Source organism: Otolemur garnettii, unplaced genomic scaffold, assembly GCF_000181295.1.
Source record: "Otolemur garnettii isolate 467f Iridium unplaced genomic scaffold, OtoGar3 scaffold00009, whole genome shotgun sequence".
Classification (NCBI taxonomy): domain Eukaryota; kingdom Metazoa; phylum Chordata; class Mammalia; order Primates; family Galagidae; genus Otolemur; species Otolemur garnettii.
In genome coordinates, this window is record NW_003852404.1 from 4,443,024 (window position 1) to 4,457,788 (window position 14,765).

Sequence of the window (14,765 nt, forward strand, 5' to 3'; positions counted from 1 at the left end):
TCTATGAGCGTCACATTTTAATTGCTTTGGAAGGAAAAAATGTGTGTCTTTAAAAGTTTGGTTAGCAAATAAATTGGACAAATGTCTAAACTTGGGTGGAATAGTCAAACACTGTTTTTAATAGGTGGAAGAAGTGAGATTCTGGACGGCGCCTGTGGTTCAAGGAGTAGGGCGCAGGCCCCATATACCAGAGGTGGTGGGTTCAAACCCAGCCCTGGCCAATAAAAAAAAAAAAAAAAAAAAGAAGTGAGATTATAAAAATCTGACCTGGAAGACAATTTCATCATTTTATTCTTACCTCTGTGCCAAGGTGAGTTGCTTTTTTTTTTTTTTGGAGACAGAGTTTCACTATGTTGCCCTTGGTAGAGTGCCACGGCTGCCATGGCATCACAGCAACCTCAGACTCTTGGGCTTAAGTGATTCTCTTGCCTCACCTTCCCAAGTAGCTGGGACAGCAGGGGCCCACCACAATGCCGAGCTATTTTTTTGTTGTTGCAGTTGTCATCGTTGTTTTAGCTGGCCCTGGCCAGGTTTGAACCCACCAGCCTCTGTGTATGTGGCCATTGCCCTACCCACTGAGCTACAAATGCCACCAAAGTGAGTGCTTTTATGTGCTTATGTTAGAGGGCATCAATCTGGGCCAAACACAGTGGCTCGCTCCTGTAATCCCAGCACTTTGTCAGGCTGAGAAGGGTGGAAAGGAATGCTTGATGCCAAGAGTTCAAGGCCAGCCTGGGCAACATGGCAAGACCATGTCTCTACAGCAAATAAAAAAATTAAGGGCTTTCGGCCATAGATGCCATCTTCCAGTAATTCACCAAAATGACAAATACAAAGGGAAAAAGGCACCCCAATACATGTTCTCTAGGCCTTTTAGAAAACATGGAGTTGTTCCTTTGGTCACATATATGCAAATCTATAAGAAAGGTGATATTGTAGACGTCAAGGGAATGTGTACTGTTCAAAAAGGCATGCCAGACAAATGTTACCATGGCAAAACTGGAAGTCTGCAGTGTTACCCAGCATGCTTTTGGCATTGTTGTAAACAAACAAGTTAAAGGCAAGATTCTTGCCAAGAGGATTAATGTTTATATTGAGCATATTAAGCACTCTAAGAGCCGAGATAGCTTCCTGAAATGTATGAAAGAAAATGATCAGAAAGGAAGGAAGGAAGCCAAAGAGAAAGGTACCTGGGTTCAGCTGAAGCGCCAGCCTGCTCCACCCAAAGAAGCCCACTTTGTGAGAACCAACGGAAATGAGTCTGAGCTCCTGGAACCCATTCCCTATGAGTTCATGGCATAAAGCACATAACATAGCACCCAGGAGTACTAGTGTACCCATGTTTTTAGGTGCTGGAACCTATTAATTCCCATAATAGGTGTACAGCATAGCACACAGGATAACCAGTGGACCCCATGTAACAGTGATAGAAGGTGCTGGAATATATTTCCCATGAATTCAAAAGTCAATCAATGCTTTGTCACATTCAATGGCAAGGTGCCTCCCTGAGCTACTGGCACCTCTTCCCTATGAATTCATGGCATGATAGATAAAAATAATAGCATACTGTCACTGTAAAAATGTTTCTTGTTCATTCACTAAAATATGATTTTTTTTTCCCCAAAGAAGTATTAAAGCAAATTTTAATGTGTCCTTAAAAAAAAATTAAAGAAGATTAGCTGGGTATGGTGGCATGTGCCTATAATCCCAGGTACTTTTTTTTTTTTTTTTCAAGACAGAATCTCACTCTGTTGTCCAGGCTAGAGTGCTGTGCCATCAGCCTAGCTCACAGCAACCTCAAACTCCTAAGTTCAAATGATCCTCCTGCCTCAGCCTTCCAAGTAGCTAGGACTACAGGAGCCTACCACAATGCCTGGCTGGTTTTTCTATTTTTAGTAGAGGCTGGGATCTTGCTCTTGCTCAGGCTAGTCAAGAATTCTAGGAGTTCAAGCGATCCTCCCACCTCAGCCTCCCAGAGTGCTAGGATTATAGGTGTGAGCCACATGCCTGGCCTCCCAGCTACTTTTAAAGTTGAGGCAGGAAGATTAATTGAGCCCAGAAGATAGCTTCTTTGAGCTATCATTATACCACTGCACTCTACCCAGGTGACATAGGATGAATCCCTGTCTCTAAAAAAATTTTTTAAAAAGAAGTCATGGCAGCTTCATCATTGCACCAACATCAGACAGTGTACTTAACACAAACCTAAAATGTATCCCTTATTACACACTTAAGCTGTATGGGATAGCTTGTTGCTCCTAGGCTACAAACAGCATGTTACTGTGCTAAATACTGTAAGCACTATAACCCAGTGGTAAGTTTTTGTGTATCTAAACATAGAAAAAGTACAGTAAAAATATGGTGTAAAAGAAACAATGGTATACCTGTATAAGACGCTTCCTATGGATAGAGATTCTAGAACTGGAAGTTATTCTGGATGAGGTAGTACTGAGTAAATTTGAAGGCCTAGGATATTACTGTATACTACTATAGACTTTGTAAACACTGTCTACTCAGGCTTCACTAAATTTATAACAAGGCCAGGCACAGTGGCTCACTCCTGTTATCCTAGCACTTTAGGAGGCCCAGATGGGAGGATTGCTTGAGCTCAAGAGTTTGAGACCAACCTGAGCAAGAGCAAGACTCTGCTTTTACTAAAAATGAAAAAATTAGCCAGACATGGTAATGCCCACCTATACTATCAGCTATTGAAGAGGCTGAAACAGGAATATTTCTTGAGCCCAGGAGTTTGAGGTTGCATTGAGCTATGTTGAGGCCACTGTGCTCCACCCAGGACATCAAAGTGAGGCTCTGTCTCAATAAATAAATAGATGGATATTTTTCTTTCTTCAATAACAACTTAACCTTGGATTACTATAACCTTTACTTTATAAACCTTTAAATTATTTTTAAGTTTTTGATTTTTTTGGCTGTAGTAACACTACAAAACACATTATGCAGCTGTACAAAAAATATTTTATTTCTGTATATTCTTATTCTGTAAAGTTTTCTATTTAAAAAAGTTTTTTTTTCCTTTTTAACTTTTACTAAAAATTAAGACCCAAGCCCAGCATAGTGGCTTGCACCTTATAGTCCCAGCTGCTTAGGAGATTGAAGGAGAAGGGTTGCTTGAGCTTAGGAGTTCACGTACAGACTAGGCAACATAGCTAGGACCCCCCCCATCACTAAAGAAAAAAGAGGGAAAAATAACAAAGACATAAACATAAGTATTAGCCTAGGCATATACAAAATAAGGATCTTTAAAATCATTCTCGTTCACCTCTGGATCTTGTCCCACTGGTAAGTATTCAGGGATAGTAACACATGTGGACCTGTCATCTCTTAGGATAACAATGCCTATTTCTGAAACACCTTCTGAAGGACCTGCCTAAGGCTGTTTTTACAGTTAACTTTTCTTAAGCAGAAAAAGCATGCTCTAGTGATAAAAATTGTAACATAGTAAATACATGAATCAGTGACACATTATATTATTATGAAGTATTGTGTACTTTACATAATTGTGTATGCTATGCTTTTATACAACTGGAATTGTAGCCTCATCACCAACATATGAGTAATGTTGTGTTAGGACATTATGACATCTATGTGTTGGGAATTTTTCAGCTCTATTATAATCTTACAGGACCTTTGTCTATATGTGGTTAGTCATTGACCAAAACATCACCATGTGGTATGTTACTGTAAAAGAATAACTTAGGAATAACTGTACCTTCTAGATATAATCTTCAGAAAGTAATTTTATCCTAGTTTCAAAGGTATAAGTATAGTCTGTGGAAATTTCAGCAGCTATCCTGTATTTGTATAATTTTTTTAGAGACAAGGTCTCATTCTGTCACCTGGGTTAGAGTACAGTAGCACAAACATCATTTACTGTAGCCATGTACTCCTGGGGTCAAACAATCCTCCTGCCTCAGCCTCTCAAGTAGCTGGGCCAAAGGTGTGTGCCACCAAGCTTAGCTAACTTTTTAAAATTTATTTTTAGAAACAAGATCTTGACACATTACTCAGGCTGGTCTCAAACTCCTGCCCTCAAGTGATCCTCCTGAGTAGCTAGGATTACAGGTGTGAGCCACCACATCAGTATCTGGCAGCTGTCTTATACTTTCCAGTGTTCTTTTTTTTTGAGACAGAGTCTCACTTTGTCACCCATGGTAGAGTGCTGTTGCGTCATAGCTCACATCAACTTCAAACTTTTGGGCTCAAGTAATTCTCTTGCCTCAGCCTCCCAAGTAGCTGGGACTACAGGTGCCTGCCACAGTGCCCGGCTATCTTTAGAAATGAGGTTTCACTCTGGGTCAGGCTGGTCTTGAACCTGTGAGCTCAGGCAGTTCTACCCACCTTGGTCTCCCAGAGTGCTATAATTAGAGGCATGAGCCATTGCAGCCGGCAACTGGCCGGCAGTGTTCTAATGTATCTATTAGGTGCACAAAGTACTGCTATTATTACTTAAAATAAAATTTATATAATGCTTTATGACTCACAAAATTGTTTTGATAAACATGTTCTTTTTTTTTTTTTTTTTTGAGATAGAGTCTATGTCACCCTCAGTAGAGTGTAGTGGTGTCACAGCTCGCAGCAACCTCAAACTCTTGGGCTCAAGCGATTCTCTTACCTCAGCCTCCTGAGTAGCTGGGACAACAAGTGCTCACCAAAACACCTGGCTATTTTTTGGTTGCAGTTGTCGTTGTTTAGAAGGCTCGGCTGGGTTTGAACCCTCCAGCTTTGGTGTATATGGCCAGTGCCCTACTCACTGAGCTATCGGCACAGAGCCAGATAAACATAACCTTACAATTTTTATTTATTTATTTATTTATTTTTTGTAGAGACAGAGTCTCACTTTGTCACCCTCAGTAGAGTGCTATGGCATCACATAGCTCACAGCAACCTCCAACTCTAGGCTTAGGTGATTCTCTTGCCTCATCCTTCTGAGTAGTGGGACTACAGGTGCCCGCCACAACACCCGGCTGTTTTTTTGTTGCACTTTGGCCGGGGCTGGCGCCCTACCCACTGAGCCACAGGCGCCACCCTTTATAATTCTTACAGTATCTTGTGAAGTAGTTGATGTTATATTAGTATGTGACAGCTGAGGAGACTGAGACTCCTGTTATTTATAAGGTTATATAGCTAGCTAGTAAGTGTTTGAGTGAAAACTCAAACTTGAGTCTTTGACTTAAGAACTTGAGTTTTTTACACTATACCAGTTGCATTTGTTGCAGTTGTTAACTAGTATACATTTAAAATTCTCATTTCTTTTGTATGCAGGCTGTCTGGAAAGTACCCAGCCGTGTAATATGAAAAATAGAGATGTATATTGCTGACTACAGACAGCCCTCATACTGGGCCTTCATGCTACTGTTAGTTTGTGTGACTCCTCTCTCTTTAGTTGATTTATAGTACCTATTGTTAAAAAACATTATATTTTGGCCAAGCTCAGTGGCTCACACGTGTAATCTCAGCACTTTGGAAGGGTGAGGTGAGAGGATTGAGACTAGAGGTTTGAGATGAGCCTGGCCCAACTTAGTGAGATTCCATATGTAATTTTTTTTTTTTATGAAAAATACATATATATTTTTTATTTTGTAAGATCTTGCTCATTATACATACCACTTTATTATGTAAGTAGATTAAAACATTAATTTTTAGTCCTCCTTGGTCTTTTCCTCTTTCTGACTTTATTTATAAACTCTTCTCAAGAGTTCATCTTACATAAAAACAATTCTTTGTTTTAAAGTGAGAAAGATCAGTCTAAAGAAAAGGAGAAGAAAGTGAAAAAAACAATACCTTCCTGGGCTACCCTTTCTGCCAGCCAGCTAGCCAGAGCCCAGAAACAAACACCGATGGCTTCTTCCCCACGTCCCAAGATGGATGCAATCCTAACTGAGGCCATTAAGGCAAGTTTTTATTTTAAGCAGTTCATCTTAGATTTATTCTGATCATCTTTGCTTATTAGAAAATGGCATACTTCTGTCTAGAGGTCATAAACCTCTTCTTCCTAAAGGAGATTTAAATAGAAGAAAGTCATTATGAGGTTCATGTTTTTCTAATATAATCACATTTCGTGAGCATTGTTGCTTTTTTTAAAACTTCATATTTATTGTATCCAATATTTTTAACTTATATTTAGAAGTATTTTTATTCAGCTTAAATGTGGTTTTTATTTAAAGATTGAAAATGTTAATTCATTCAACAACATTTAAGGATTACCTTCTCTGTGTCAGGTAGCTCTGCTAGTGATGGTTAGAGTCTATAATGCAGTATAGACTAAGTGGCAAGCAAAAGTCCTTACCTTTATAAATCTAATTGTGATTCAGTAATTAATATTGAGAATTTTTGTGTTAAAAAATTGTAGTTCTGTTTGTAAAGCTAAACGTCTAATCTTTATAGTGGTTATCTTTCACACACTTGATCTAAGAACCCTCTTATAAACCCACTACTTTGCTTTATCACCTAGCCATTCCAAAATGCTTGCAGAAATTACCCTCCTTACATAACTTTATGAATTTGCTATAATCTACTGACTTTAGTTTGTTTATGTGATCATCAGATGTAGTTTTTTTCTTTACTAAATCGTGACTATGTATATTAATGCATTTATGGTGTACTGGTTTTCTTATTTTCATTTTTTAAGCCTGTCTTCTAATCTGCCTTTATTAGTATAAATCTAATAAATAAATCTAATAAAGCTAATAAATCATTGCCTTTATTGTATAAATCTTTTTATTTAGTTTTGCCTTGTTGATTTTGCCTGATCAGATAAGAGGATGTAAAATACACCCACCTCTTATTTCAGGGATCCCATTGCTAGGGTCTGAGTCAGAATTGGGGAAGGAGGGATACAGATCATTTTAACCAAGTACCATGTACATAGGAAGGAGCAGCCTTGAATTGTCATTCTCAATTCAAGAAGATAGTGCTGACACATAAGTTGGAAAGGAATTTGGCTTCAGACTTTTCTCTTTACACCTTCAAGAGTAATTATGCCCTCATTAAGAAAACTTTCTTGGTCTTGATACCTTGACTATAGGGAGATCTCTATTGTGTAGACTCTTTTCAAGGATTTTACTTGACCACTCAGCCTGGGTTTGAAGGAGTGGGGTTATAGTGAGGATGGAGAAGGGACTAAAATTTTAAAACAATACTAATTTGGCCTAAACAATTTAAATATGATTGAGTATATTTATACAAATTATGTCTATATAATGTATTATCCATGTGACATAATAAAATCATGATTTTAGATCACTGGTACCATTTTCTTAGTCAAAAGCAGAGTCCTGCTTACCCTCATCTCATTATCAGTTTGATGGAGCAAGGGATGGATTGTTTCACAGAGTTCTTTTCTGTTTGATTTTCTTTGCTTTGTGTTTTCTTTTAAGATTAGTAGTAAACTTCAATAGATTGTTAATAAACCAGAGACACCTGATTTGAGTTAGGTGGCTCACATTAACATAACTTGTTTTGTATTGTACAATCTCTTCTGGTTTATCTACCTCTGGGTTACTTTTCTTTATTGTCAAAATATATAAAATAACATTCGACTAAGTCCTTATCCAGTAAGAATGAATAAGTACTGTGTTCAGTTTATAGACAATGGCAACACAAAAATTGGTGGACTGGTCCATTAGATAAATGGAAGATAGTACTTCTGTGGACTTCAAAATTTAAAACATCTGAAAAATAAGTTACGCATTTGCTGCTTTTGTGACATATAATGAGTTACTTAATTCTCACATAGGCATTAAAATGGAATATAGGTAAATTGGATGAAATTGGGCGCTTTAAATTCTAGTAGAACACTTCCTTTTTACCAAAACTTCCCTTTTAACACATTGCTTATTTACTCTAAATTGGATTCCCTTTGGGGGCTGCTTGTGCTTGAAATCACATAGCACTGAAGATAAGAAATAGAGCTAAGGAATCCCATTGTGACAACAAAAATGATGATTGCTCTTGTCCTAGGTTTGTTAATTTTATGCTGTTTGTTCAGATTATCTTCGATTCTTCTCTTGGCTCATATTTATACAAAGCTTGTGGTCCAGGTGTGCCAAAACTCATTCCTTAAAGTGATACAGATCTGTAATCTTATAAGTGATAGAAATGTTCTGCTTTCCTCATCTTGATGCTAAAGATCTATCTTCTAAGTATAAAATAGAATTAAAATGGAGAGTGTTAATTAACACACAATTAATATGTCTGTTTGGATGGTTAGAACAAGTTAAAAATATTGCAGAAATATTTAGTAATTCTGTATTTCTCCATAGCCTTTATGAGCTAAAGTTGTCATCCATTCAATAATGCCATTTTTATCCTTTATCATGTTCACTTCCAAAGTAATTTATTTTGGAAATGTATGTCAGGTTCTTTATCTAATAAAAAACTAGTTTAAAGTAATGTATATGTTTTAATAAATCTGTTTTTTAGGCATGCTTCCAGAAGAGTGGTGCATCAGTAGTTGCTATTCGAAAATACATCATACATAAGTATCCTTCTCTGGAGTTGGAGAGAAGGGGCTATCTCCTTAAACAAGCATTGAAAAGAGAATTAAACAGAGGAGTCATCAAACAGGTATTATTGCACAGTTTTTGGTAATAAGATCATTTTATCATGTATTAGCTATAAGTCCATATTTGTTACGATTTAGTCTTTTTGTGTCTTTTGTTAAAAATAAATTACATGATGATGAAATGATTAAGCTTAACCTGATTTTATTTATTTATTTTGAGACAGAGTCTCAGTCACACTGGGTAGAGTGCCATAGCATAGCTCACAGCAGCCTCAAACTCTTGGGCTCAAGCAATCCACTTGCCTCAGTTTCCCAGGTAGCTGGGATTACAGGTGCCCACCACAGTGTTCAGCTAGTTTCTCTATTTTTGATACAGACAGGGGTCTTGCTCTTGCTCAGGCTGATCTTGAACTCTTCAGTCAAGCAGTCTACCTGCCTTGGCCTCCCAAAGTGCTAGGATTATATGCATGAGCCTCTAGGCCCAGCCTAGGTTAATCTAATTTTATTATCTGAAACTAAGTTTCAAAAACATTGATGTCAGTTGCCTTCATAATTAATTATACATCTAGATAGCAGAAGCAGTAAGGTAGTGTAATTCTTTTTATCTTATTCTTTAAAAAAAATTTTTTTAGAGAGTCTTGCCCTGTCACCTAGGCTCCTCATTGTATCCTCAGATTCCTGGGCTTAAATGATCCTCCTGCCTCAGTTTCCTGGGTAGCTAGGACTATTGGTGTATACTTCCATGCCCAGCTAATTTATTTTTCCTAGAATTGGAGCTCTCCTCATTTTCCTGGGTTTGGTCTTGAATTCCAGGCCATAGGTGATCATCCCACCTTGGCCTCCCAAAGATACAAGATACAAGCCACTGTGCCTGGCCTGTTTTACTCTAAATTGGGTTCTCTTTGGGGGCTGCTTGTGCTTGAAATCATATAGCACTGAAGATGAGAAATAGAGTTAAAGAATCCTATTATTGTGACAGCAAAAAATGATTGCTCTTCTTGCCCCAGGTTTGTTAACTTTTAAAGCCTTTTAAAGCCTGACTTATATGCCTAAACCTGTTACTATTATAAATTAGTTTTGTAAATAGGTTAACCTTAACTGATCAATATCTAGCCTATTAATCATGTTAGAAGCATCAGAGACATCTGAATGAATTGAGGCTAATATTATAACCTGATATCAGGCATAAATCTATATTACTTTGCATAGCTCATTAAAACATTCCTTAGAACTATGGAAAGCTAAAGCTAGACTGGATTATATTCTGTCTTACCCTCTTCAGAGGCCTTGTGTAATTTCAACTACCAACATCTCATAGCAGTGGCAAAGATGGTCCTAAGAACCTAGTTTACCACATTTCTCAGAGTCCTATTACCTTTTTTGTATACCTTCCTGCATGGTTTGATTAGTACAGAATTCAGTGCTACTGGGGCTTTTTCTTTTTTTAGCTAGGGTCTTCCTCTGTTACCCTAGGTTGCAGTAGCATCATCACAGCTCACTGCAACCTCAAATTCCTGGGCTCAAATGATCCTTCTGCCTCAGCTTCCTGAGTAGCTGGGACTATAGACATGTGTCACCATGCTTGGCTAATTTTTTTTATTTTTTGTAGAGATGGGGTCTTGCTATTGCCCAGGCTGGTCTCGAACTCCTGGCTTCAAGTGATCCTCCTGCCTCAGCCTCCCCAAGTGCTAGGATTACAGGCATGAGCCTCTGCACCCGACCCCTGATTGCTATGTTGATAGCAGTGTAAGTAAAGCTAAGATGTGGAGGACTTTGGTTATTGTGAATCAACTTTAAAGTTCTGTGAAAGTGCTTTATAAATTGTGGATGTATGTAGTAATACTTACACATATCATCATGAGCAGTGTCTAAAAATTTAGTAGATAACCTTTTCCATAAGAAGTAATGATCTATATTTGGTAAACTATGGGAAGTATTATGGCCTGAGTCTAGGCTCTGTTCTTTTGAGAAGCGGTTTTCCTTCCAAGACAGTGAAGGATTTTCTCTTAAGAGATTGTCTCTTCCTTCCATGGGACATATTTGGTATTGGGGGATTTTCCTTTTTTTTTTTTTTGGTCATTTTTTTGTTTGTGTTTTTTTTGAAAACTTGTAGTAACCTCATATCATAAGAGCATTCCTTCCCCAGTCTTTAGAGACAAGGAAACAAAAGTTCAGAAGTTTAACTGGGTTGTCCAGAATTATGCAGTATTAGCTAGATGATACTGTAAGTAAGATTCCATCCCAAGTCTTGACTCTTCATTCACTTTTTTTCTCTGAAAAGTTAAACAGCACTTTATGCACAGGCACAGTGGTTCATGCCTGTAATTCCAATACTTTGGGAGGCCAAGGTGGGAGGATTGCTTGAGGCCAGAAGTTTAAGACCAGTCTGGGCAACATAACAAAGAGCCCATCTCTATAAAACAGTTTTTTTTCACTTAGCCAGGCATATTGGGGTGTGCCTGTCTTAGCTACTTGGGAGGCTGAAGCAGGGAGGCTGAGGCAGGAGGATTGCTTAAGCCTAGGAGTTTGAGGTCACAGTGAGCTATGATCACATCATTGCATTCTACCCCAGGTGACAGAGCAAGATCCTAACTCAAAACAAATAAATAAAAATAAATAGCAGCTTATTAGCTCTCACCATGTTCTGTAATTCCCTTACTTTAATGTAAAGTTATAAATATGAATGCTAGAATAACTTAAAAATTAATTTACTTTAGGTAAAAGGAAAAGGTGCTTCTGGAAGTTTTGTTGTGGTTCAGAAAACAAGAAAAACACCTCAGAAATCCAGAAACAGAAAGGTAAGAAGTCTATACCTCAATTTGAGCAGTATAATATTGCTAGTGAAAATAGCAGCTTTTATTGAGCATTTGCTGTGTACCTGGCAACATGCAAAGTTCAACCTTTCTACTAAGACCTTAGAGAGGTTATTAATTTCCCTACCTAGTGGTAGAATAGCCAGGGTGCAAATCCAAGCACTTGAACTCACTTAATCCTGTGGTCTTTAAGTCCTTTAATGAATTATGGGCAGCTCTGTGAATTACTTATTTTTATGAAATACTTTTTAAACTAGAGAAGTATATAAGTAATAACCCCAAAACTACCCAGAGCCACTTTTTCTTCTCTTTTTTATAACTATTGGTACCTCCCTCCCCAAGGCATACAATTATTTGTGTAAATTATTTCTGCAATAATGAAGTGAACTACTGGGGGCACCATGCCAAAAAGATGTGTACACATTTTAAGAGATGTTAATCTGTATATTTTTCATTCACTGTAATCAGAAGTGTCTGGACACTGGTGGTAACTACTTTGAGCACCTTTTATAATTGCAGAAAACAAACATGACTTGTATTCATCTTTTGTTATCAGTGTATATTGAGTATTACTATGTTAATACAGATTTTTTTTTCTTTCTTTCCTTTTTTTTTTTTTTTTTTTTGAGACCGAGTCTCACTCTTTAGCCCTGGGTGGAATGTCATGGTGTCATCATAGCTCACAGCAACCTCAGACTCACTCTTAGGCTCAAGCAATCCTCTTGCCTCAGCCTCTCGAGTACCTGGGACTATAGGTACCCACCATGATAGCTGGCTCATTTTTCTATTTTTAGTAGAGACAAGGTCTCTGAATCTTTCTCTGGCTGGTCTTGAACTCCTGAGCTCAAGTGATCCACCTACCTTGGCCTCTCAAGAGTACTAAGATTACAGGGGTGAGCCACCACACCTGGCCACAGTTTTTTCCTTTCTTAAAATCTGTAGATTTTTTTTGACATCCTCTATAATTTTTTTTTTTTTTTGAGACAGAGCCTCAAGCTGTCGCCCTGGGTAGAGTGCTGTGGCATCACAGCTCACAGCAACCTCCAACTCCTGGGTTCAAGCAAGTCTCCTGCCTCCATCTCCCAAGTAGCTGGGACCACAGGTGCCCACCACAACGCCTGGCTATTTTTTGGTTGCAGCCATCATTGTTGTTTGGTGGGCCCAGGCTGGATTCGAACCGGCCACCTTAGGTATATGTGGCTGGCACCTTAGCTGCTTGAGCCACAGTTGCCGAGCCATCCTCTGTAATTTTGTCTGTGTCAACAAATGAAGTAGTATTTCTCTACCAGGGGTATCCAGCCTTTTTTCTGTTGCATATTGGAAAAACAAGAGTTGTCTTGGGCCACAATTAAAGATGCAAACACTGACAAAAGCTGATGAACAAAAGGAAAGATCCATGCAGATGAGCAGAACAGTCCTTAAATACTCTGCATGTGGTCCACAGGTTGGACACCCTTGCTAAACCTTTGTTTTTACAACTCTGAAGATGTTTGTACTTTTTTGTAGAATTTTCAGACTTTGAAAATGAACTTTCATATAGTACTTTCTAATACTGTACTTCATTCTTTGTTATTGAAGGCTAAGAATCAGTTAAGATCTTTAAAGTCTGCTTGCCTACCATCTTATATATTTATTTTTAATTCCTGCAATGCAAAATTTTTATCTCGAAGAAATTGCCACACAGATGATATTACAGCACTGTGATGTGATTTATTTGAATGTGGAAAAAGTGACCATTTCCTGTTTGGCAGTTGATTTGGCTGTCAGCTGAGGAAACCACTTGAGTTATATATAAAAGCATTTATATCATACGGTGATCATAATTTTTCAATACTGCATTTCAGAAGAGGAGCTCTGCAGTGGATCCAGAACCGCAAGTAAAATTGGAGGATGTGCTCCCACTGGCTTTTACTCGCCTTTGTGAACCTAAAGAAGCTTCTTACAGTCTCATCAGGAAATACGTGTCTCAGTATTATCCTAAGCTTAGGGTGGACATCAGGTATGGCATTCACCTGGACTTTTAAAAAAACACAGTGTGTCATTTCCTTAGCCCCTTACATAGATTAAACATTCAGCAAGGATTACTTTAGCTGAGCTAGGAATAAAAGCTTTCATTATGGATTTAATTTTTTTTATCCCATTATGTTTTGCTTTTCATATCTCCATATGTTTTTTTTTTTTTTTGAAACTCAAACCACATGTTTTATAAGATTCTGATAGTGATTCTTGTTATGTTTGTCAGCTGTTGGAATATTTAATATTGTACTTGGAAGGCTGAAGTAGAAGGATTGCTTGAGGCCGGTAGTTTAAGACCAGCCTGGAGCAACATAGCAAGACCTTGTCTCTAAAAGCTATTTTTTAAAATTAGCCAGGTCTGATGTCTTGTGTCTTAACAGTTCTAGCTACATGGGAGGATCACATGACCCCAGAAGTTTCAGGCTGCAGTGAGTTGTAATTGAATCACTATACTCCAGCCTAGGTTATAGAACAAGACCTTACCTTAAAACAAAAAAGAAAGAAAAAAATATTTAATACTGAATGCTATGTGTTCTCAGATACTCATGCCTCTACCCAGAAGTAGCATAATATCTTCATCATTTAAACATACGGTATAAAATTTGAGATAATTTTCATAGTAATTTATTTGTAAAAATTGCCACTTAACATCTGGTGTGATCTCAGCATTCAACATTTACTCATTTGTGTATTCATTCGGTCACATTAATTTGTTTAAATTTGTCATTCACAGAGCTTGAGTTTTGAGTATGTTTCTGTGAGATCTTTGTTGTGATGGCTTTCAGAAAATTATGTTTAATGCAGAATTCTTTCTACAGAAGACTAATGTATTGAATGTGTATTGTCCTAATTTACTTGCATTACTGAGGCATATAATTAGAATTGCTGAGGATTCTGTCCAGAAGCCACATTTTTAGAGAATCGCTTAATGGTCCTCAGAGTACCCAGTGAATAAGTTAGTGCAATAGTGCAAAAGAAGAGGGAATTGTAGAAGCAAAAACTTTGAGATTAACATTATGATATTTTCATGCTTTTGTGCCCTGAGTATGGTGGTAGTAGATAGACACAACTATGGACCAGAAGTGCAGTGTGTGATACATTTAAAGATGGAAACACAGATGGCACCTGTGGCTCAGTGAGTAGGGCACCGGCCCTGGCCAAACTGCAACAAAAAATAGCTGGGCATTGTGGGCACCTGTAGTCCCAGCTACTCAGGAGGCTGAGGCAAGAGAATCACCTAAGCCCAAGAGCTAGAGGTTGCTGTGAGCTGTGACGGCACAGCACTCTACCAAGGGCAACAAAGTGAGACTCTGTCTCTAAAAAAATTAATTAATTAAAAAAAATAAAGGGCTCGGCGCCTGTGGCTCAAGCGGCTAAGGTGCCAGCCACATACACCTAAGGTGGCGGGTTCG

General features: G+C 38.1%; 1 protein-coding gene across 3 annotated transcripts in view; it reads left to right on the forward strand.

Annotated features, from left to right (window-relative positions):
* Window positions 1-14,765, forward strand: part of HP1BP3 (heterochromatin protein 1 binding protein 3) — a 48,986-nt gene that overhangs the window by 12,914 nt on the left and 21,307 nt on the right. For all 3 annotated transcript variants that reach the window (XM_012801553.1, XM_003783826.2, XM_012801554.2), the window contains 4 exons: window positions 5,753-5,912; window positions 8,443-8,586; window positions 11,242-11,322; window positions 13,182-13,336. In XM_012801553.1, coding sequence (XP_012657007.1) covers window positions 5,753-5,912; window positions 8,443-8,586; window positions 11,242-11,322; window positions 13,182-13,336 — 540 coding nt within the window. The remainder of the gene's footprint in view (window positions 1-5,752; window positions 5,913-8,442; window positions 8,587-11,241; window positions 11,323-13,181; window positions 13,337-14,765) is intronic.